Consider the following 23,404-nt stretch of genomic DNA (forward strand, 5'->3'; position numbering starts at 1 on the left):
AGATCGACCTTCTTCAGTCTCGGCCCCGAGGAAGCGACGGGTGGATTCGACGTCCTCCTCGTCGGTGCCGGGGAGCTCCGGTGACATGCTTCGGAAGAAATCGAAGAAGCATCGACACCGGTCTCCTCCCCGTGTCGGCACCGAGAGCTCTGGGTCGCCGAGGGATGCGGCACCCAGCAGGCATCGGCACCGAGAGGACCGCTCACCCTCTGTTCAGGAGGTGTCGATGCGCTCCGCTCTGGACAGCCCGGAACAGCCTCCACGCCCGGAACAGGTACTGACGTCGACGCCTGCATCGACCTCTCAGCCTTTCTCTGCAGCCGCTCTAAACGAGAGCCTCCGGGCCGTTCTCCCAGAGATTCTGGGAGAGCTGTTGCGCCCTACCCCTCCGGTACCGGCGGTGCTTGCGCCACCGGTACCGTCGAGCGTGGCGCCGGCTGGCCCATCGCCCAGGTTGAGGTCCCCGACGTCGGTACCGCGTGCGGGTACCGACCGCGGCCACCTCCCAGGAAGGCTCCCCGACTACGTCGGCGGAGGGAGCTTCGCCGATGCGGGCGAGGGAGTCTACCTCTCGACGCCCCCATCGTGGACAGGGTTCCACGGAGTCGAGCAGGGCGAGGTTGCAGACACAGGTCCGTGAACTTGTGTCTGACACCGAGGGTGAGGCCTCGTGGGAGGAAGAGGAAGATCCCAGATATTTCTCTGACGAGGAGTCTGGGGGTCTTCCGTCTGATCCCACTCCCTCTCCTGAGAGACAGCTTTCTCCTCCCGAGAGTCTGTCTTTTGCCTCCTTTGTCCGGGAGATGTCTACGGCCATCCCCTTCCCGGTGGTTGTGGAGGACGAGCCCAGGGCTGAAATGTTTGAGCTCCTGGACTATCCTTCTCCACCTAAGGAAGCGTCCACTGTTCCCTTGCACCATGTCCTGAAGAAGACATTGCTTGCGAACTGGACCAAACCATTATCTAATCCCCACATTCCCAAGAAGATCGAGTCCCAGTACCGGATCCATGGGGACCCAGAGCTGATGCGCACTCAGTTGCCTCATGACTCTGGAGTTGTGGATTTGGCCCTAAAGAAGGCTAAGAGTTCTAGGGAACATGCTTCGGCGCCCCCGGGCAAGGACGCTAGAACCTTAGACTCCTTTGGGAGGAAGGCCTACCATTCCTCTATGCTCGTGTCCAAGATCCAGTCTTACCAGCTCTACACGAGCATACACATGCGGAATAATGTGCGGCAGTTGGCGGGCTTGGTTGATGCTCTTCCCCCTGAGCAAGCCAAGCCTTTTCAGGAGGTGGTCAGGCAGCTGAAGGCGTGCAGAAAATTCCTGGCCAGAGGAGTTTATGACACTTTTGATGTTGCGTCCAGGGCCGCTGCTCAAGGTGTGGTGATGCGCAGGCTCTCATGGCTGCGTGCCGCCGACCTGGAGAATAGAGTCCAGCAGCGGATTACGGACTTGCCTTGCCGTGCGGATAACATTTTTGGCGAAAAAGTCGAGCAGGTGGTAGAGTCTCTCCACCAGCGGGACACCGCATTCGACAAGTTCGCCCGCCGGCAGCCTTCAGCTTCTACCTCTACAGGTAGACGATTTTTCGGGGGAAGGAAGACTGTTCCCTATACTTCTGGCAAGCGTAGGTACAATCCTCCTTCCCGACAGCCTGCGGCCCAGGCTAAGCCCCAGCGCGCTCGCTCTCGTCAGCAGCGTGCGAATCAGCAAGGCCCCGCGGCTCCCCAGCAAAAGCAAGGGGCGAGCTTTTGACTGGCTCCAGCAGAGCATAGCCGACATCCAAGTGTCAGTGCCGGGCGACCTGCCTGTCGGAGGGAGGTTGAAAGCTTTTCACCAAAGGTGGCCTCTTATAACCTCCGATCAGTGGGTTCTCCAAATAGTCCGGCAAGGATACACCCTCAATTTGGCCTCTCAACCTCCAAATTGTCCACCGGGAGCTCAGTCCTACAGCTTCCAGCACAAGCAGGTACTTGCAGAGGAACTCTCCGCCCTTCTCAGCGCCAATGCGGTCGAGCCCGTGCCATCCGGGCAAGAAGGGCTGGGGTTCTATTCCAGGTACTTCCTTGTGGAAAAGAAAACAGGGGGGATGCGTCCCATCCTAGACCTAAGGGCCCTGAACAAATATCTCGTAAAAGAAAAGTTCAGGATGCTTTCCCTGGGCACCCTTCTCCCCATGATTCAGCAAAACGATTGGCTATGCTCTCTGGACTTGAAGGATGCCTACACACACATCCCGATACTGCCAGCTCACAGACAGTATCTGCGATTTCAGCTGGGCGCACGCCACTTCCAGTACTGTGTGCTACCCTTTGGGCTCGCCTCTGCGCCCAGGGTGTTCACAAAGTGCCTAGCTGTGGTAGCAGCGGCGCTTCGCAGGCTGGGGGTGCACGTGTTCCCATATCTCGACGATTGGCTGGTGAAGAACACATCCGAGGCAGGAGCCCTGCAGTCCATGCAGATGACTATTCGCCTCCTGGAGCTACTGGGGTTTGTGATAAATTACCCAAAGTCCCATCTTCTCCCAGTGCAGAAACTCGAATTCATCGGAGCCCTGCTGGATTCTCGGACGGCTCGCGCCTATCTCCCAGAGGCGAGGGCCAACAACTTGTTGTCCCTCGTCTCGCGGGTGCGAGCGTCCCAGCAGATCACAGCTCGGCAGATGTTGAGATTGCTGGGCCACATGGCTTCCACAGTTCATGTGACTCCCATGGCCCGCCTTCACATGAGATCTGCTCAATGGACCCTAGCCTCCCAGTGGTATCAGGCCGCCGGGGGTCTAGAGGACGTGATCCACCTGTCCACGAGTTTTCTCGAATCCCTGTATTGGTGGACGATTTGCTCCAATTTGACTCTGGGACGTCCCTTCCAAATTCCTCAGCCTCAAAAAGTGCTGACCACGGATGCGTCTCTCCTGGGATGGGGAGCTCATGTCGATGGGCTTCACACCCAAGGAAGGTGGTCCCTCCAAGAAAGCGATCTACAGATCAATCTTCTGGAGTTGCGAGCGATCTGGAACGCTCTGAAGGCTTTCAGAGATCGGCTGTCCCACCAAATTATCCAAATTCAGACAGACAATCAGGTTGCCATGTACTATGTCAACAAGCAGGGGGGCACCGGATCTCGCCCCCTGTGTCAGGAAGCCGTCAGCATGTGGCTCTGGGCTCGCCGTCAAGGCATGGTGCTCCAAGCCACATATCTGGCAGGCGTAAACAACAGTCTGGCCGACAGGTTGAGCAGGATTATGCAACCTCACGAGTGGTCGCTCAATTCCCGTGTGGTGCGACAGATCTTCCGGGCGTGGGGCACCCCCCTGGTAGATCTCTTCGCATCTCAAGTGAACCACAAGGTCCCTCAGTTCTGTTCCAGGCTTCAGGCCCACGGCAGACTGGCGTCGGATGCCTTCCTCCTGGATTGGGGGGAAGGTCTGCTGTATGCTTATCCTCCCATTCCTCTGGTGGGGAAGACTTTGTTGAAACTCAAGCAAGACCGAGGCACCATGATTCTGATTGCTCCCTTTTGGCCGCGTCAGATCTGGTTCCCTCTTCTTCTGGAGTTATCCTCCGAAGAACCGTGGAGATTGGAGTGTTTTCCGACCCTCATCACGCAGGACGAAGGGGCTCTGCTGCATCCCAACCTCCAGTCCCTGGCTCTCACGGCCTGGATGTTGAGGGCGTAGACTTTGCCTCTTTGGGTCTGCCAGAGGGTGTCTCCCGCATCTTGCTTGCTTCCAGGAAAGACTCCACTAAGAGAAGTTACTTCTTTCATTGGAGGAGGTTTGCCGTCTGGTGTGACAGCAAGGCCCTAGATCCTCGCTCTTGTCCTACACAGACCCTGCTTGAATACCTTCTCCACTTGTCGGAGTCTGGTCTGAAGACCAACTCCGTAAGGGTTCACCTTAGTGCAATCAGTGCATACCATTACCAAGTGGAAGGTAAGCCGATCTCAGGACAGCCTTTAGTTGTTCGCTTCATGAGAGGTTTGCTTTTGTCAAAGCCCCCTGTCAAGCCTCCTACAGTGTCATGGGATCTCAATGTCGTTCTCACCCAGCTGATGAAACCTCCTTTCGAGCCACTGAATTCCTGCCATCCGAAGTACTTGACCTGGAAGGTCATTTTCTTGGTGGCAGTTACCTCGGCTCGTAGAGTCAGTGAGCTTCAGGCCCTGGTAGCCCAGGCCCCTTACACCAAATTTCATCACAACAGAGTAGTCCTCCGCACTCACCCTAAGTTTCTGCCAAAGGTTGTGTCGGAGTTCCATCTGAACCAGTCAATTGTCTTGCCAACATTCTTTCCCCGTCCTCATTCCTGCCCTGCTGAACGTCAGCTGCACACATTGGACTGCAAGAGAGCATTGGCCTTCTATCTGGAGCGGACACAGCCCCACAGACAGTCCGCCCAATTGTTTGTTTCTTTTGATCCCAACAAGAGGGGAGTGGCTGTAGGGAAACGCACCATATCCAATTGGCTAGCAGATTGCATTTCCTTCACTTACGCCCAGGCTGGGCTGGCTCTTGAGGGTCATGTCACGGCTCATAATGTTAGAGCCATGGCAGCGTCGGTAGCCCACTTGAAGTCAGCCACCATGGAGGAAATTTGCAAAGCTGCGACGTGGTCATCTGTCCACACATTCACATCTCATTACTGCCTGCAGCAGGATACCCGACGCGACAGTCGGTTCGGGCAGTCAGTTCTTCAGAACCTGTTTGGGCTTTAGGATCCAACTCCACCCCCCGAGGGCCCTGTTTGTTCTGTTCCAGGCTACACTCTCAGTTAGTTGGTAAATTTTTTAGGTCAATCTCAGTTATGTCCTCGCCGTTGCGAGGCCCAATTGACCATGGTTGTTGTTTTGAGTGAGCCTGGGGGCTAGGGATACCCCATCAGTGAGAACAAGCAGCCTGCTTGTCCTCGGAGAAAGCGAATGCTACATACCTGTAGAAGGTATTCTCCGAGGACAGCAGGCTGATTGTTCTCACAAACCCGCCCGCCTCCCCTTTGGAGTTGTGTCTTCCCTTGAAGTGTATTGTCTTGCTACATACTGGACTGGCCGGCTCGAGCCGGTTTCGGGCGGGAAGACGGCCGCGCATGCGCGGTGCGCGCGGGCGCGCGAGGGCTAGCAAAGGACTTTGCTAGTAAGTTTCCGATTGGAGGGGCTGCCGTGGACGTCACCCATCAGTGAGAACAATCAGCCTGCTGTCCTCGGAGAATACCTTCTACAGGTATGTAGCATTCGCTTTAAAACAACTTCCCCTATTCTTCTCCCATTTTGCCTCAGGTTCATGTCTGTCTATAATGAATTCACATAATGGACCCAAATGAAAAATGCTCAATCATGATGTACTAGGTTGCTGGGAACATTTAGGCACTTTGGCATTCCACCATTGGTTCTTGCTAGTATCTCCATCACACATATAGTACATAAGTACATATGTAATGCCATACTGGGAAAGACCAAGGGTCCATCGAGCCCAGCATCCTGTCCACGACAGCGGCCAATCCAGGCCAAGGGCACCTGGCAAGCTTCCCAAACATACAAACGTTCTATACATGTTATTCCCGGAATTGTGGATTTTTTCCCAAGTCCATTTAGTAGCGGTTTATGGACTTGTCCTTTAGGAAACCATCCAACCCCTTTTTAAACTCTGCTAAGCTAACCGCCTTCACCACTTTCTCCAGCAAAGAATCTCAGAGTTTAATTATACGTTGGGTGAAGAAACATTTTCTCTGATTTGTTTTAAATTTACTACACTGTAGTTTCATCGCATGCTCCCTAGTTCTAGTATTTTTGGAAAGCGTGAACAGACGCTTCACATCCACCTGTTCCACTCCACTCATTATTTTATATACCTCTATCTTGTCTCCCCTCAGCCGTCTCTTCTCCAAGCTGAATAGCCCTAGCCTCCTTAATCTTTCTTCATAGGGAAGTCGTCCCATCCCCGCTATCATTTTGGTCGCCCTTCGCTGCACCTTTTCCAATTCTACTATATCTTTCTTGAGATGCGGCGACCAGAATTGAACACAATACTCAAGGTGCGGTCGCACCATGGAGCGATACAGCGTCATTATAACATCCTCACACCTGTTTTCCATACCTTTCCTAATAATACCCAACATTCTATTCGCTTTCCTAGCCGCGGCAGCACACTGAGCAGAAGGTTTCAGCGTATTATCGACGACGACACCCAGATCCCTTTCTTGGTCCGTAACTCCTAACGTGGAACCTTGCATGACGTAGCTATAATTCGGGTTCTTTTTCCCCACATGCATCGCCTTGCACTTGCTCACATTAAACGTCATCTGCCATTTAGCCGCCCAGTCTCCCAGTCTCGTAAGGTCCTCTTGTAATTTTTCACAATCCTGTCGCGATTTAACAACTTTGAATAACTTTGTGTCATCAGCAAATTTAATTACCTCGCTAGTTATTCCCATCTCTAAATCATTTATAAATATATTAAAAAGCAGCGGTCCTAGCACAGACCCCTGAGGAACCCCATTAACTACCCTTCTCCATTGTGAATACTGCCCATTTAACCCCACTCTCTGTTTCCTATCCTTCAACCAGTTTTTAATCCACAATAGGACATTTCCTCCTATCCCTTGACCCTCCAAGTTCCTTTGTAGCCTTTCATGAGGTACCTTGTCAAATGCCTTTTGAAAATCCAGATACACAATATCAACCGGTTCTCCTTGGTCCATATGTTTGTTTACTCCTTCAAAGAATTGAAGTAAATTGGTCAGGCAAGATTTCCCCACACAAAAGCCATGCTGACTTGGTCTCAGTAATCCATGTCCTCGGATGTGCTCTGTAATTTTGTTTTAATAATAGCCTCTACCATTTTCCCCGGCACTGACATCAGACTCACAGGTCTATAATTTCCCGGATCTCCCCTGGAGCCTTTTAAAAAAATCGGCGTTACATTGGCCACCCTCCAATCTTCCGGTACCACGCTCGATTTTAAGGATAAGTTGCATATCACTAGCACTGTGTGATTCTTTTGTCCAGCTCATCATAGCTGATTATCCTATCTGGCACATATTGAGCTGCTTATTCTTAGGTATCTGTAATTTCATGGATACCATGTCAGCTCACCCCAGATGTTCTTTTCCAAATGTACATAAGTAGTGCCATACTGGGAAAGACCAAAGGTCCATCTAGCCCAGCATCCTGTCACCGACAGTGGCCAATCCAGGTCAAGGGCACCTGGCACGCTCCCCAAACGTAAAAACATTCCAGACAAGTTATACCTAAAAATGCGGAATTTTTCCAAGTCCATTTAATAGCGGTCTATGGACTTGTCCTTTAGGAATCTATCTAACCCCTTTTTAAACTCCGTCAAGCTAACCGCCCGTACCACGTTCTCCGGCAACGAATTCCAGAGTCTAATTACACGTTGGGTGAAGAAAAATTTTCTCCGATTCGTTTTAAATTTACCACACTGTAGCTTCAACTCATGCCCTCTAGTCCTAGTATTTTTGGATAGCGTGAACAGTCGCTTCACATCCACCCTGGTTATTTTTAGGTCCAATTTAAACATTGTGGTTTGAAAATAACCAAAGGTGAATTACAGAGAGAGAACCAGCTAGGGTTGCATCATAGTCAGGCCTAAATCTCTCAGCTATTCTCAGAAAGAAAAGTTTCCCCCGATTTCCATTTTGTTAAACACAACCTATATTCCCCTGTTATCCTAAGAAGTTTCCATAAAACTTCATTCCTAACATGGTGAAGCAAAGTGATTGGGCCAGAGTTAATAATGCTGCAATGAATTCTAGAATCTCTGTCTCCACATCTAATGGGTAATGGGCACAACCCACAGGTTTTGGAGTGGTCTGGTAAGACAGTTTCTCCTTTTACAATGTGAACTTCAAAACCAACAAAGATCGCTTTTGTTATGTGATGCCAAAAGCTTTTTGTACTACATCATCGTTTTTGGTCCTTTATATTTTCATATTATATTGCCCTTTGATTATAGCTTATACCTCATTTTCAAAAAGAAGTTCTGCAAAATATATGGAGTAAAAAATATTCTCCGAGGACAAGCAGGCTGCTTGTTCTTACGACTGGGTTGACGTCCACGGCAGCCTCCTCCGACCGGAAAAAACTTCGCGGGAGGTCCCGCCGCAGGGCACGCCCACCGCGCATGCGTGGCCGTCTTCCCGCCCGTGCGTGACCGTTCCCGCTCAGTTTTTTTCCTTTCCGCGCTGGAGAGAGACGTGTCTTTGTCCCTCTCCTAGTCAGCCCCGGAAATCGGATTGCGGCCTAGCCCGCGTTTTTCTTTTCTTGTTGTTACGCGTTCGCGTTTCTTTTTCTCTTTGTAAAAAAACAAAACAAAACAATAGTAGAGAAGTTTTTCCCTCGTCGTTCTTAGTCGCAAGGGTGCGTTGTCGCGGCCTTGTGGCTGCGCGGTCGTTTCTTTTCTTTTTCGGGTGTGCTTTTCACCGCCACCATCGACGATTTTGACTTTGCCGACGCGATTTTTCCGTCGATGTCCTCAAAGGTCCCGAGCGGATTCAAGAAGTGTGGTCGGTGCGGCCGGCAGATCTCGCAGACCGATACTCACGCTTGGTGTCTCCAGTGCCTCGGCCCGGAGCATAATTCCAAGACGTGCACCTTGTGGCTCGGCTTATGGAAGCGGACGCAGGTGACGAGGCAAGTTGTTCGGGACCGTCTTTTTCGAACTTGCGCTGGCCCCTTGACGTTGACCTCGATGGCATCGGTGTCGACAGCCGGGTCTTCGGTGCCGGTACCGATGTCGACGGCGTCGGCGCCAACTATGGCATCAACCCCAGGAGCACAGGTACCTTTGGCCCGGCGACCTGCCAGCGACGGCGGTGGTGAGCAGCCACGCGGGCAGTCTGCCCCGGCCACTCCCGCTGCTCAGGGCCATCGGGACCGAACCCTGTCGGATCCGATACCTTGAGGCCGTGGGGGCTCCACCTCCTCCTCGTCCCTTCTGCGGAGCGCCGATGACGGACATCGGAAGAAGGCCAAAAAGCACCGTCATTGGTCGCCCACGACGGAAGGGACTGGCAGCTCCGGGACATCGAGGGAGGACTCGACGCCCAGGAAGCGGCAGTGCCGGGAGGAGCGTTCCCCCTCGGTTGAAGAGGTGTCGCTGCGCCGGTTGTCGGGTATCTCGGTACCGTCTCCTGGACCCGAGCAGCTTGCAGTACCGGCGCCCACACCGGCCCCCCTGCCTTTCCCGACAGCGGGCCTAGACGAGTGCCTCCGAGCCATCCTTCCGGGGATCCTGGAAGGGCTGATGCGCCAGCTCTGCCGGCACTGGGGGTGCTTGCGCCCTTGGCGCCGTTGATGGAGGCGCCGGTGCGCTCTGGTCCGGTGATGAGGCCGCCGATGCCAGTTGTGGCACCGGTGTCGACCGCCACTCAGGTGGAGTCGACGTCGATGGAGGGAGCTTCGTCACCGCCGATGCGGGAGTCCACCACTCGACGCCATCATCGTGGACGTGGTTCCTCGCAGTCGAGACGGGCCCGGTTGCGGTCTGAGCTGAGAGAGCTCATGTCCGACACCGAGGAGGAGGCCTCGTGGGGGGACGAGGAGGACCCCAGATATTTCTCCTCAGAGGAGTCTGTGAGCCTTCCCTCCGACCCCACTCCTTCACCGGAGAGGAAACTCTCGCCTCCTGAGAGCCTCTCCTTTGCCTCTTTTGTCAGGGATATGTCTATCAGCATTCCCTTCCCAGTGGTTACTGTGGATGAGCCGAGGGCGGAAATGCTCAAAGTCCTTGACTATCCATCACCACCTAGAGAGTCTTCCACGGTACCATTGCACAATGTCCTTAAGGAGACACTGCTTCGGTACTGGTTGAAGCCACTATCTAATCCCACCATCCCCAAGAAAGTGGAGTCCCAATACAGAATCCACTCAGACCCAGAGTTGATGCGGCCTCAATTGCCTCATGACTCGGCGGTTGTGGACTCTGCTCTCAAGAGAGCACGGAGTTCGAGGGATACCGCCTCGGCGCCCCCTGGGCGGGAGTCTCGCACTCTGGACTCGTTTGGGAGGAAGGCCTACCAATCTTCCATGCTCGTGACCAGAATCCAATCATACCAGCTCTACACGAGCATCCACATGCGGAACAATGTGCGGCAACTGGCGGACCTGGTTGACAAGCTCCCTCCGGAGCAGTCCAGGCCATTTCAGGAAGTGGTCAGGCAGCTGAAGGCGTGTGCAGCAAGTTCCTGTCCAGGGGTATCTATGACACCTGTGATGTGGCATCTCGAGCTGCGGCCCAAGGTATAGTGATGCGCAGATTTTCCTGGCTGCATGCCTCTGACCTGGACAACCGTACCCAGCAGCGGCTGGCGGATGTCCCTTGCCGGTGGGATAACATTTTTGGCGAGAAGGTCGAGTAGTTGGTGGACCAACTACACCAGCGGGAAACCGCTCTCGACAAGCTCTCCCACCGGGCGCCTTCAGCATCCACCTCCGCAGGTGGACGTTTTTCCCGGGCCCGGCAGGCTGCACCCTACGCTTACAGCAAGCGTAGGTACACCCAGGTGGCCCGAAGGCCTCCTCAGGCACAGGGACAGTCCCAGCGCGCTCGTTCCCATCAACAGCGTGCGCCTAAGCAGCCCCCTGCGCCTCCACAGCAAAAGCAGGGGACTAGCTTTTGACTGGATCCATGGGAACATAGCCGCCATCAAAGTAGCCATGCCGGGACGGCCTGCCGGTCGGGGGGAGGTTGAAAGTTTTTCACCAAAGGTGGCCTCTTATAACCTTCGACCAGTGGGTTCTCCAAATAGTGCGGTGCGGATACACCCTGAATTTGATCTCCACCCCACCAAATTGTCCACCGGGAGCTCAATCCTTCAGCTCCCATCACAAGCGGGTACTTGCATAGGAACTCTCCGCCCTTCTCAGCGCCAATGCGGTCGAGCCCGGGCAGGAAGGGCAGGGATTCTATTCTATTCGTGGCTGGTGAAGAGCACCTCAGAGGCAGGAGCTCTTCGGTCCATGCAGTGCACTATTCAACTTCTGGAGCTGCTGGAGTTTGTGATAAATTACCCGAAGTCCCATCTCCAGACAGTCCAATCTCTGGAATTCATAGGAGCTCTGCTGAATTCACAGACTGCTCAGGCCTATCTTCTCGAGGCGAGAGCTCAGAATCTCCTGTCCCTCGCTTCCCAGACCAGAGCGTCTCAGCAGATCACAGCTCGGCAGATGTTGAGACTCCTGTGCCATATGGCCTCTACAGTCCGTGTGACTCCCATGGCTCGTCTTCACATGAGATCTGCTCAATGGACCCTAGCTTCCCAGTGGTACCAAGCCACCGGGAATCTAGCAGATGTCATCCACCTGTCCATCAGTTGCCGCAATTCGCTGCGCTGGTGAACAGTTCGGACCAATTTTACTCTGGGACGCCCATTCCAAATTCCGCAGCCCACGAAAGTGCTGACGACTGATGCATCTCGCCTGGGGTGGGGGGCTCATGTTGATGGGTTGCACACCCAGGGAGTGTGGTCCCCCCAGGAACAAGATCTTCAGATCAACCTCCTAGAGCTCCGAGCGGTGTGGAACGCACTGAGGACCTTCAGAGATCGGCTGTCCTACCAAATTATCCAAATTCAGACAGACAATCAGGTTGCAATGTATTACATCATCAAGCAGGGGGTCACCGGATCTCGCCCTCTGTGTCAGGAAGCCGTCAGGATGTGGCATTGGGCCTGCCAGTTTGGCGTGCTTCTCCAAGCCACATACCTGGCAGGCGTAAACAACAGTCTAGCCGACAGGCTGAGCAGAGTCATGTAACCGCACGAGTGGTCGCTCCATTCCAGAGTGGTACGCAAGATCTTCCGAGTGGGGCACCCCCTCGGTGGACCTTTTCGCCTCTCAGACCAATCACAAGCTGCCTCAGTTCTGTTCCAGACTTCAGGCACACGGCAGACTGGCGTCAGATGCCTTTCTCCTCCATTGGGGGAACAGCCTCCTGTATGCATATCCTCCCATACCGTTGGTGGGGAAGACCTTACTGAAGCTCAAGCAAGACCACAGCACCATGATTCTGATTGCGCCTTTTTGGCCCCGTCAGATCTAGTTCCCTCTTCTTCTGGGGTTGTCCTCCGAAGAACCATGGCGATTGGAGTGTTTTCCGACTCTCATTTCGCAGAATGACGGAGCGCTTCTGCACCCCAACCTTCAGTCTCTGGCTCTCACGGCCTGGATGTTGAGGGCATAGATTTTGCTTTGTTTGGTCTGTCTGAGTGAGTCTCCCGTGTCTTGCTTGCTTCTCAAAAGGATTCCACTAAAAAGAGTTACTTTTTCAAGTGGAGGAGGTTTGTCGTTTGGTGTGAGAGCAAGGCCCTAGAACCTCGTTCTTGTCCTGCACAGCACCTGCTTGAATACCTTCAGCACTTATCAGAGTCTGGTCTCAAGACCAACTCAGTAAGGAATCACCTTAGTGCAATTAGTGCATACCATTATCGTGTAGAGGGTAAAGCCATCTCTGGAGAGCCTTTAGTCGTTCGCTTCATGAGAGGCTTGCTTTTGTCAAAGCCCCCTGTCAAGCCTCCTGCAGTGTCATGGGATCTCAACATCGTCCTCACCCAGCTGATGAAACCTCCTTTTGAGCCACTGAATTCATGCCATCTGTAGTACTTGACCTGGAAGGTCATTTTCTTGGTGGCAGTTACTTCAGCTCGTAGAGTCAGTGAGCTTCAGGTCCTGGTAGCTCATGCTCCGTATACTAAATTTCATCATAACAGAGTAGTGCTCCGCACTCACCATAAGTTCCTGCCAAAGGTGGTGTCGGAGTTCCATCTTAACCAGTCAATCGTCTTGCCAACATTCTTTCCCAGACCGCATACCCGCCCTGCTGAACGTCAGTTGCACACATTGGACTGCAAGCGATCGTTGGCCTTCTATCTGGAGTGGACACAGCCCCACAGACATTCCACCAAATTGTTTATTTTTTTCGACCCCAATAGGAAGGGGGTCACTGTCGGGAAATGCACCATATCCAGTTGGCTAGCAGATTGCATTTCCTTCACTTACGCCCAGGCTGGGCTGACTCTTGAGGGTCATGTCACGGGTCATAGTGTTAGAGCCATGGCAGCGTCAGTGGCCCACTTGAAGTCAGCCACTATTGAAGAGATTTGCAAGGCTGCGACGTGGTCATCTGTCCACACATTCACATCACATTACTGCCTCTAGTAGGATACCCGACATGACAGTCGGTTCGGGCAGTCGGTGCTGCAGAATCTGTTTGGGGTTTGAATCCAACTCCACCCTCCAGGACCCGATTTTATTCTGTTCAGGCTGCACTCTCAGTTAGTTGTTCTTCGTAGGTCAATTTCTGTTATGCCCTCGCCGTTGCGAGGTTCAATTGACTTGGGTTCTTGTTTTGAGTGAGCCTGAGAGCTAGGGATACCCCAGTTGTGAGAACAAGCAGCCTGCTTGTCCTCGGAGAAAGCGAATGATATATACCTATAGCAGGTGTTCTCCGAGGACAGCAGGCTGATTGTTCTCACCTACCCTCCCTCCTCCCCTTTGGAGTTGCATTTTTTCCCTCATTCCTTTGCTTGTCATTCAACTGAGCGGGAACGGTCGCGCACGGGCGGGAAGACGGCCGCACATGCGCAGTGGGTGTGCCCTGCGTGCGGGACCTCCCGCAAAGTTCTTTTCCAGTCGGAGGGGGCTGCCGGTAAACGTCAACCCAGTCGTGAGAACAATCAGCCTGCTGTCCTTGGAGAACACCTGCTACAGGTATGTATCATTCGCTCTTCTGAAGTACAGACCATCTTGGGATTTTCAGAAAATTGAAAATTGGCATCCTCTGCCATAAAGAAGGATAAAATTTGATCTTCCATCTTCTAAGTACCATATTCAACACGGAATTTAAATGCCAACATCAATATTTTAGTTGAACCCAGATATCCAGTGCTGACCAATACCTGGATGCTGGCATTGAATAATTAAGTATAGACTGATTGATCAATTTGTAGTTATCCAGGTACTGTTAATATCAGCTTTAGTGTTCTGGTCCTGGACCACCTTTGCACAACCCAGATAGTGCTGAGGTGGTCAGAGATTATTTTCAATTTTGATATCTGGATAATGCCACTGAAAATCATTGGTTGGCTTTAGTGAGCACTAGTTATGTGGGTACCAGCTACTTGGATTACTAGCATCGAATATTGGGCTTCTAGTATTTATAGCTGTTTATGTAGATTAGGCATTTATTTGGATTTTGATCACGCCTTTTTCAGTAATTGCTCAAGGTGAGTTACATTTAGGCACTCTATTTAAAATATTAAAAACTTTATTTTACCAGCAATAAAATAAGGAATCAAAGCCAACAGATCATTTTACAGGATTGTTTTTTTTAACAGAGAGCTGAATAACTTAAAAAAATTATTTTGCTCCTACTACAATTTAAATGTCATGGTTTGCCCGGGGGGAGGGGGGGGGGAGGATTTGTTGTTGTATAATGCTTTTTGTTGTTCAGTGCAGTGAATGGGCATACATCTGCCATTTCAGTACTTCATGGTTTAGTTTGTTATGTGTTCTTTGTTTTTAAAGGTAATTTCCGTATGATTGGAGACGATTTGGTAAATTCCTATCATTTACTGCTTTGCTGTTTGGATCTGATTTATGCAAATGTGCTTCTGTGTCCGAACAGAAAAGATTTGTTAAATCCTTCATTCAGAGGTAATTATTGTATTCTGATACACTTCATACTATAACCTACTGGTTTGTGAGGGAATACCAGTAATCATGTTGACCCCTACTGGTCAGCTCACTCAGCTCACTTTTTTTTTTTTTTTAGGAACTATTGAAAGAAAAAAAATGCTGTTCTCATAAGGAAAACACTCGTTCCCCTTTCTCAAAACCCCTTCTGTTAATCTTAACTCCTTCCTCTTTTATAGCTCTCACTGCTCATTCTCTGTCCTTTCTCATAGTAATTTCCATCTTTGTCTTTCCTACTGGTTCTGCTCAACTCTGTCACTCTTATAATTTTTACAATTTTGCACACTTAATACCGTGCCTCCTGCTTTTACAGTAGTTATATCTGGCTGTATTTTTTTTTTTTTATATGCTAGATGTGAGTTATTTAGGAAATTTTATTTATCAGTATTTTTTCTCCTGGAATTAATCAGTTTCAACTATTTCACTGTTTGTCCTGCTGAAGATTGTTTGAAACATAACCAAATTGGATGTTGATTATAATTCATTTTATCTAATAAAAACCTTTTCAGATTTTATGTTTGCTTTCCTTTCTGTTGGATCCTTTTCTTTCTTCTGTACCAGATGTCTCATGCTATTTACTGAGTATGTGACTGCATGTGTAGAGTGACCTAGAGGGGCATTTTCGAAAGAAACGTCTAAGTCGGAATTTGGACATCTTTGTAAAACGTCCAAATTCAGAGGCGGGGAGAAGGTCATTTTCGAAAAAGATGGACGTCCATCTTTTGTGTTCGAAAATACCATGGGCGTCCTTGGATTTGGGTGTTTTGCCATTTGGATGTCTTTGATTTTCGAAACAAAGACGTCCAACTTTAAAACGTCCAAACTCAAGCCATTTGGATGTGGGAGGAGCCAGCATTTTTAGTAGACTGGTCCCCCTGACATGCCAAGACAGCAATCGAGCACCCTAGGGGGTACTGCATTGAACTTCATAAAATGCTCCCAGGTACACAGCAACTTACCTTGTGTGCTGAGCCCCCCAAAACCCACTACCCCCAACTGTACACCAATACCATAGCCCTTACGGGTGAAGGAGGCACCTATATGTGGGTACAGTGGGTTTCTGATGGGTTTTGGAGGGCTCACAGTTTCCTGCACAAGTGTAACAGGTAGTCGGGGGATGGGCCTGGGTCCACCTGTCTGAAGTGCACTAAAATACTCCAGGGACCTGCATGCTGCTGTCATGGACCTGAATATGACATCTGAGGCTCTTTTTGGAGGTGGGAGGGGGTTAGTGACCACTGGGGGAGTAAGGGGAGGTCATCCCCGATTTCCTTCCGTAGTCAACTGTGGCACCTTTTTGTGCCTTATTCGTAATAGAAACAGATCCAACTCAAAACGTCCAAGTCTTAGGAACGCCCAAGTCCCGCCTTGAACACGCCTCTGATACGCCCCCTTGAGATTTGGACGTCCTTGCGATGGACTTCCGATAAAGACGTCCAATATGCGGTTTCGATTATACCTATTTGGATGTCTCTGTGACACTTTTTGGACGTCCATCTCTTTCAAAACTGAGCCTGCTAGTGAAGTATGTTGGGCGAGGAAGTGAACGCAGTATGTTAGCGAATATGTGACTGCATAGCTAGTAAGTAATAGACTTCAGTGTGTGAGATGTACATTGAATGACTTCTAGGTGTGATGTTTTTGAGTGAGTGAAATGAGTAGGTCAGGTTAAGCTTTTGTGGGCATAAGCAGCTGGGTTTGGTATGTTTGAGTGGGTGGAGGGGTTACCACAGGGGACTGGATTGCTTGTCCATGGCTGAGTCGGAGAGGGTGAAATGCATGTGTATATTTCTGCATTCAGTGTGTGAATGAGAGACAGTGAATGGGTGTGCCCTTGTGACAATGTGTTGACTTGGACATAGGTGTGTGTATATGTATGTGACTCTGCCATATACTCATCCCCTTTTCCCATTTCTCCCAGTTCACTTTCCCTTCCACGTAGGTCCCTTTAGCTCTGTCCCCAGCGCTTCCCCTCAACCCCTGTCTCCTCCAGCTCACTTCTCCTTTCACACATGTTCCCTTACCCTCTGTCATCTGCAACTCTTCCATCTTTTCCATACACCCATTCCTTACCCCATCTCATCTCCCATCCCACGTATCATTATACTCTACAGTCTTCTCTCTATATTATCTAAGTCCCTTGTCTCCCCCAGTAAGTTCCTTATCCAAGTTCTCCCCCTGATCTCCATCTCTTTAGCCTTTCTGTCTAGTTTATGCACAGCAGCCATGTGGTGATTTAGATGCAACTCCCTCGTGGCCATCCTGTACCATATGGTCCTAGCAAAGTGTGATCAGCATGGTGCTGTTCTGTCTTGCTAGTACAGCACAGGACTTTGGGGTCTGCATTGACAGCATCCTGGAAATGGGATTGGCCCAAGGGTATCTGATAATGTAGGCAAACCTTCAGCTGTGTGCCCCCCAGGCGCAACTCAGTTGTTTCCTAACTTGCCCCCCCCCCCCGTAGTTCAGCATCTCCTCTTTCTCTCTCAACGCCCCCCCCCCCCCCCCCCACATACAAAGGGGGCTAACATCTCCCTTTCCATATCTCCCCTTCTTGAGGTGTCCAATATTGAAATGTTCAGCAGCAGCTTTTCTTCCCCTTTCCCTACCTACTCCAGGGTGGCACCAGTGTGACAGCCCTGTTTAGGAGAGGGCAGAATGCAGCAGGCCTTTAGCATGCACTGTGTGTCTCCTTTAGATACGCTGATTACTTTGCTGATGCTGCCCTGAGGAGGTAAGGTAGGGAAACTGCTGGATGCCTCAAGGTGGAATAGGGAAGTGGAGATTTTGGCACTTCTGGGTGGGAGAAGGGAAGGAATGCCACCCATATAGGACTCCCATAAGTGCAAAGATTAGGGCCCAGATGCACAAAACCTAATGGGCCAGCAGTGTGGTTTTTACACCAGTTCTAGTGGGTTTAGCGAGAAGGAGTACAACGAGACATGCACAAAAGGGTTCTCTGAGCTCTTTTCCTTTCACAGTAGCAGCTAATGAAAGTTGTATGCAAATCTATTATAATGAGCTAATTACTGTACAAATGTGCATGCAAAGCAATGCACAGCCATTTTCTGACTGATGCACAGAAGCAGCCCCTACCTTTTAACAGTGAAAATTTAACGGGAGATCTGGAGCTGTCTGTCCTGACAGTTCTTGCTAGTAATCTACAGCCACAGGGTCCTCTTTTGCAGAAGACGTGAGAGCAAAGCGCTATTTAACCCCCTAGCAGAATGTCAGCAAAGGCCGCAACACATTATTGTAAGAGCCTCTTTGAGAGAAAAGCAAGGGCAAGAGGGAGAGAGAGAGGGAACGAGAGCAGAAAAGTCTTTGCCCCTACAGTCAGCTGCCCTTCCTGTAACCTCCTTGGCTATGCGTGAGCAGTATCAGCAGCCCTGAGCACACACAAAAAAAAAAAAAGCTACACCGGCTTTCACACACACGTCTTCTTTGGATGTATGAAACCATATACAAATCTGTCTGCTGGACAGCTCATCTCTAGAGCACGTCTGAAAAACATCTTCCTGCGGGCTAGCCCTCTCCAGGTAGGCACGCCTCTCCCAGACCTCGTCTCTTTGTGGCCTGGAAAAACTGGCTAGCAAAATATTCAAGGGGTTGAAAGTGTGAACCAGCTGTATTGCTGCTGCTGAGCTTGCGACAGAGGTGGGGAGGAAGGCCTAGTAGAGGCGGAGCCATTCCTCTTGTCACTGCTCTATAGCGAGGACGGGGTCAGAGAATGTAGCCCTCCCTCTCCTCCCCTCTTTCTCTGATGGTGTAGTCAGTCCATTCCTTGTTCTGCAGGTGGCTGAAAGTAAGATCCAGCAGAAAACAAACAAACAAAAAAAAGTATTGAAAAGTTGTATGAAAGATGTCTGAAGGATGCGCAGAACAGCCACGCTTAGTTATTGGCTGCTTTGTACATGCTCAGCTGACCAACTGGCTTCCCCTTATTACATGCAAATGAACCCTGTTCGCAAAAGCAGCAAGCAGCTCATTTGCATGCGATTCACTTTGGGAATCCTTCTGTATTTCTGCATTGGAAATACAGATGGATTCTTTACAGCGACCTTTATGCATCTGGGCCTAGGTTAGGCAGAGTGCCATGTTGATGCTGCCCTAGGCAGACTGGCCCTGCCTAGAAGAATGCACAGTGCAGGAGAGCAGAGAGCACCAGCTGCATTTGAATCACTGACTCCACCTTCTGTTGGTTTGAACAGATTATGTGGAGTTATACAATTCTGCACATGCTCATTATTTAGACACAGTATTATACGTATAATCACACATTTCTCTGGGTTGTAACTATGCCGCTCAGTTGGCAGTGACATGCCCCAGAACAAGTGCAAGGCTAGGGCTGCTGTTTTCATTGGTGTTCCTGAGTTTGGACTACACCTTTATCCTACTCACTACAATTTTAGTCTTAATTCTGTTTATGCTTGTTTGTATTGCAGCTTTGCCTACTGATCTCCCAACTACTATCTGCAAACCCTCAGAGGAGCTTTGCTGTATCATCAGCATGCTTTGTGAGCTGCATGATGGGATAACTGTGGAAGCTAAAGGGATAAAGGAACATTACTTCAAACCCTACATTTGTAAACTCTTTGATAGAAAGGTATCTTTACTAGTAATTTTTTTTTAGAAATATTTCTAAAGTATTCTGCAGGAATTCTGAATTACATGGTTGAGCTACACATTAAGTTTTATACTTTGCTTCATTGTCTTAAGCTGTTTCTTATCTTGTAAGTTTAATCTGTGCAAAACATGTACATGAGATTTAAACTGTTCTCTCGGTTGTTAGAACTCACACCTTTCTTAGAGCTTTATGTGACATAAAGTCAAATGTGTATTAGGTTGAGGGCTATTTCAGAATATTTTGATTCTGTTTCTTTTTGTTGGTGTCTTGAGCTGATATGTGTAACTTTTTTGTCTATGGTAATGATAATTCTCTGAGGACAAGCAGGCCAGAGGTATTCTCACATGTGGGTGATGTCATCTGAGGGAGCCCAGTGTGGACACTGCCTAGCGTGTATTTCTTTAAATAAAGTTCTAGCAGCATCCCACTGTGCACGCGCAGGTGTCTTCCCATCCAGTGTTCAAGTGCAGATCCCTCAAGTCTCCCCCTCCCCCCGGGTGGAGCTAGGAGGTCCTGTTTCTCGGTCTCCAACTCACCCCTGGCCTGACCTCTGACTTATTGGTCTTGAACCAATTAGGAGGCTACAAATTTTAATTAGGATATCTATCAGCCATTAATTAGCTCTTTGAAATGCAGTCTACTTAGACCCCTAGAGGGACCTACTAATTACAGTATAATAATAAAAACTAAATATTTCCTAGCATGTAACTAGAAATCTTAGGGGACTTTAGTTTATATATTCCCACTCCATTAGCAACTTAAGAAATAACCAATAATAATATGCAGACAGCAGTCCAAAAGCGAGATGGGGGCTATCCAGTCTTTTACACTGAGTGTCACATATTTCATTATCTCCCAGTTGGTGAGAAGTCATATGTGTGTACTCGAGGGCTACCCTCAGAGAATGGGTCTGATCTCTGGAGGCTGGAATAGCAGACCTGGAGGACCTGAGGCGGACAGAGGCTTATAGAGGAGGCCTACAGTGACATACAGTGGGGGAAATAAGTATTTGATCCCTTGCTGATTTTGTAAGTTTGCCCACTGACAAAGACATGAGCAGCCCATAATTGAAGGGTAGGTTATTGGTAACAGTGAGAGATAGCACATCACAAATTAAATCCGGAAAATCACATTTTGGAAAGTATATGAATTTATTTGCATTCTGCAGAGGGAAATAAGTATTTGATCCCTCTGGCAAACAAGACCTATACTTGGTGGCAAAACCCTTGTTGGCAAGCACAGCGGTCAGACATCTTCTGTAGTTGATGATGAGGTTTGCACACATGTCAGGAGGAATTTTGGTCCACTCCTCTTTGCAGATCATCTCTAAATCATTAAGAGTTCTGGGCTGTCGCTTGGCAACTCGCAGCTTCAGCTCCCTCCATAAGTTTTCAATGGGATTAAGGTCTGGTGACTGGCTAGGCCACTCCATGACCCTAATGTGCTTCTTCCTGAGCCACTCCTTTGTTGCCTTGGCTGTATGTTTTGGGTCATTGTCGTGCTGGAAGACCCAGCCACGACCCATTTTTAAGGCCCTGGCGGAGGGAAGGAGGTTGTCACTCAGAATTGTACGGTACATGGCCCCATCCATTCTCCCATTGATGCGGTGAAGTAGTCCTGTGCCCTTAGCAGAGAAACACCCCCAAAACATAACATTTCCACCTCCATGCTTGACAGTGGGGACGGTGTTCTTTGGGTCATAGGCAGCATTTCTCTTCCTCCAAACACGGCGAGTTGAGTTCATGCCAAAGAGCTCAATTTTTGTCTCATCTGACCACAGCACCTTCTCCCAATCACTCTCGGCATCATCCAGGTGTTCACTGGCAAACTTCAGACGGGCCGTCACATGTGCCTTCCGGAGCAGGGGGACCTTGCGGGCACTGCAGGATTGCAATCCGTTATGTCGTAATGTGTTACCAATGGTTTTCGTGGTGACAGTGGTCCCAGCTGCCTTGAGATCATTGACAAGTTCCCCCCTTGTAGTTGTAGGCTGATTTCTAACCTTCCTCATGATCAAGGATACCCCACGAGGTGAGATTTTGCGTGGAGCCCCAGATCTTTGTCGATTGACAGTCATTTTGTACTTCTTCCATTTTCTTACTATGGCACCAACAGTTGTCTCTTTCTCGCCCAGCGTCTTACTGATGGTTTTGTAGCCCATTCCAGCCTTGTGCAGGTGTATGATCTTGTCCCTGACATCCTTAGACAGCTCCTTGCTCTTGGCCATTTTGTAGAGGTTAGAGTCTGACTGATTCACTGAGTCTGTGGACAGGTGTCTTTCATACAGGTGACCATTGCCGACAGCTGTCTGTCATGCACGTAACGAGTTGATTTGGAGCATCTACCTGGTCTGTAGGGGCCAGATCTCTTACTGGTTGGTGGGGGATCAAATACTTATTTCCCTCTGCAGAATGCAAATAAATTCATATACTTTCCACAATGTGAGTTTCCGGATTTAATTTGTGATGTGCTATCTCTCACTGTTACCAATAACCTACCCTTCAATTATGGGCTGCTCATGTCTTTGTCAGTGGGCAAACTTACAAAATCAGCAAGGGATCAAATACTTATTTCCCCCACTGTAGTAGAGAAGTCCTACCTCCAGTCTGGCAACTTCTGTGCTGCCATGGAGGAGAAAGGTCTTCTGAAGGGAGCATCACTGTGGAGGCAGGATGTGATCCTGTAGTGAGGACCTGCCCTCCAGGGGATGCAACATCCTCTCACACTGAGGATGTGTGTCCAGGGGTTTCTTTCAAGGAGGGAAGGATTAGGACTGCCATTGTAGTTGGAGATTCAATCATTAGGCATGTAGATAGCTGGGTGACTGGTGGACATGAGGATTGCTTGGTCACTTGCCTGCCTGGTGCAAAGGTGGCAGACCTCACGCGGTACCTAGATAAAATTTTAGACAGTGCTGAGGAGCAGCCTGCTGTCTTGGTTCACGTGGATACTAATGACACAAGAAAATGTGGGAGGGAGGTTCTGGAAGCCAAATTTAGGCTCTTAGATAGAAAGCTCAAATCCAGAACCTCCAGGGTAGCACTTTCAGAAGTGCTTCCTGTTCCATGCGCAGGGCCCAAGAGACAGTCAGAACTCTGGAGTCTCAATGAGTGGATAAGGCTTTGGTGCAGGGAGGAGGGTTTTAGATTTGTTAGAAACTGGGAAACATTTTGGAGAAGGGGGGGGCCTATTCCAGAATGATGGGTTCCAACTTAACCAGGGTGGAACCAGGATGCTGGCAACAGCATTTGAAAAGGAGATAGAGCAGATTTAAACTAGAACCTGGGGGGAAGGCTGACAGTTGCTCAAAAGCGCATGGTTCAGAACAATCTTTCAAAGATATCACCATAACAGGGAAGATAGGTTATCCTGATAGCAAGGTTGCAATAGAGATCATAGTAGACCAGGAGGCTTATTTTCAAAGCACTTAGACTTACAAAGTTCCATGGAGGGCCATAACCGAACGGGGCAGGCCATCTCGACCCCGTCAAGCGGCGTACCTGACTGTATTATCGAAACAAGATGGCCGGCCATCTTTTGTTTCGATAATACGGTCGGGGCCAGCCAAATCTCTTAGAGATCGGCGGCATTAGAGATGGCTGCCATTGGTTTTCGCCGATAATGGAAACTAATGGCGGCCATCTCAAACCCGGCCAAATCCAAGGCATTTGTAGTGCACTGGTCCCCCCCCCCACATGCCAGGACACCAACCGGGCACCCTAGGGGGCACTGCAGTGGACCACAAAATAATCCCAGGTACATATCTCCCTTACCTTGTGTGCTGAGCCCCCCAAATCGCCCCCAAAACCCACTACCCACAACTGTACAACACTACTATAGCCCTTAGGGATGAAGGGGGGCACCTTCATGTGGGTACAGTGGGCTTTGGGGGGGGTTGGAGAGCTCACATTTACCACCACAAGTGTTAACAGGTAGTGGGGGGGGCCCTGGGTCCACCTGCCTGAAGTGCACTGCACCCACTAAAACTGCTCCAGGGACCTGTATACTGCTGTCATGGAGCTGGGTATAACATTTGAGGCTGGCAAAAAGGTTTTATTTTTATTTTTTT

At 49.9% G+C, this 23,404-nt stretch overlaps 1 protein-coding gene across 1 annotated transcript in view; it reads left to right on the top strand.

The window, feature by feature from the left end:
• RBL1 (RB transcriptional corepressor like 1) overlaps positions 1-23,404 on the top strand; it is a 389,513-nt gene that overhangs the window by 75,844 nt on the left and 290,265 nt on the right. The window contains 2 exon segments of the mRNA XM_030211607.1: positions 14,541-14,669; positions 19,154-19,314. Of these exon segments, the coding sequence (XP_030067467.1) occupies positions 14,541-14,669; positions 19,154-19,314 (290 nt within the window).

This window comes from Microcaecilia unicolor, chromosome 8 (genome assembly GCF_901765095.1).
Source record: "Microcaecilia unicolor chromosome 8, aMicUni1.1, whole genome shotgun sequence".
Lineage (NCBI taxonomy): Eukaryota > Metazoa > Chordata > Amphibia > Gymnophiona > Siphonopidae > Microcaecilia > Microcaecilia unicolor.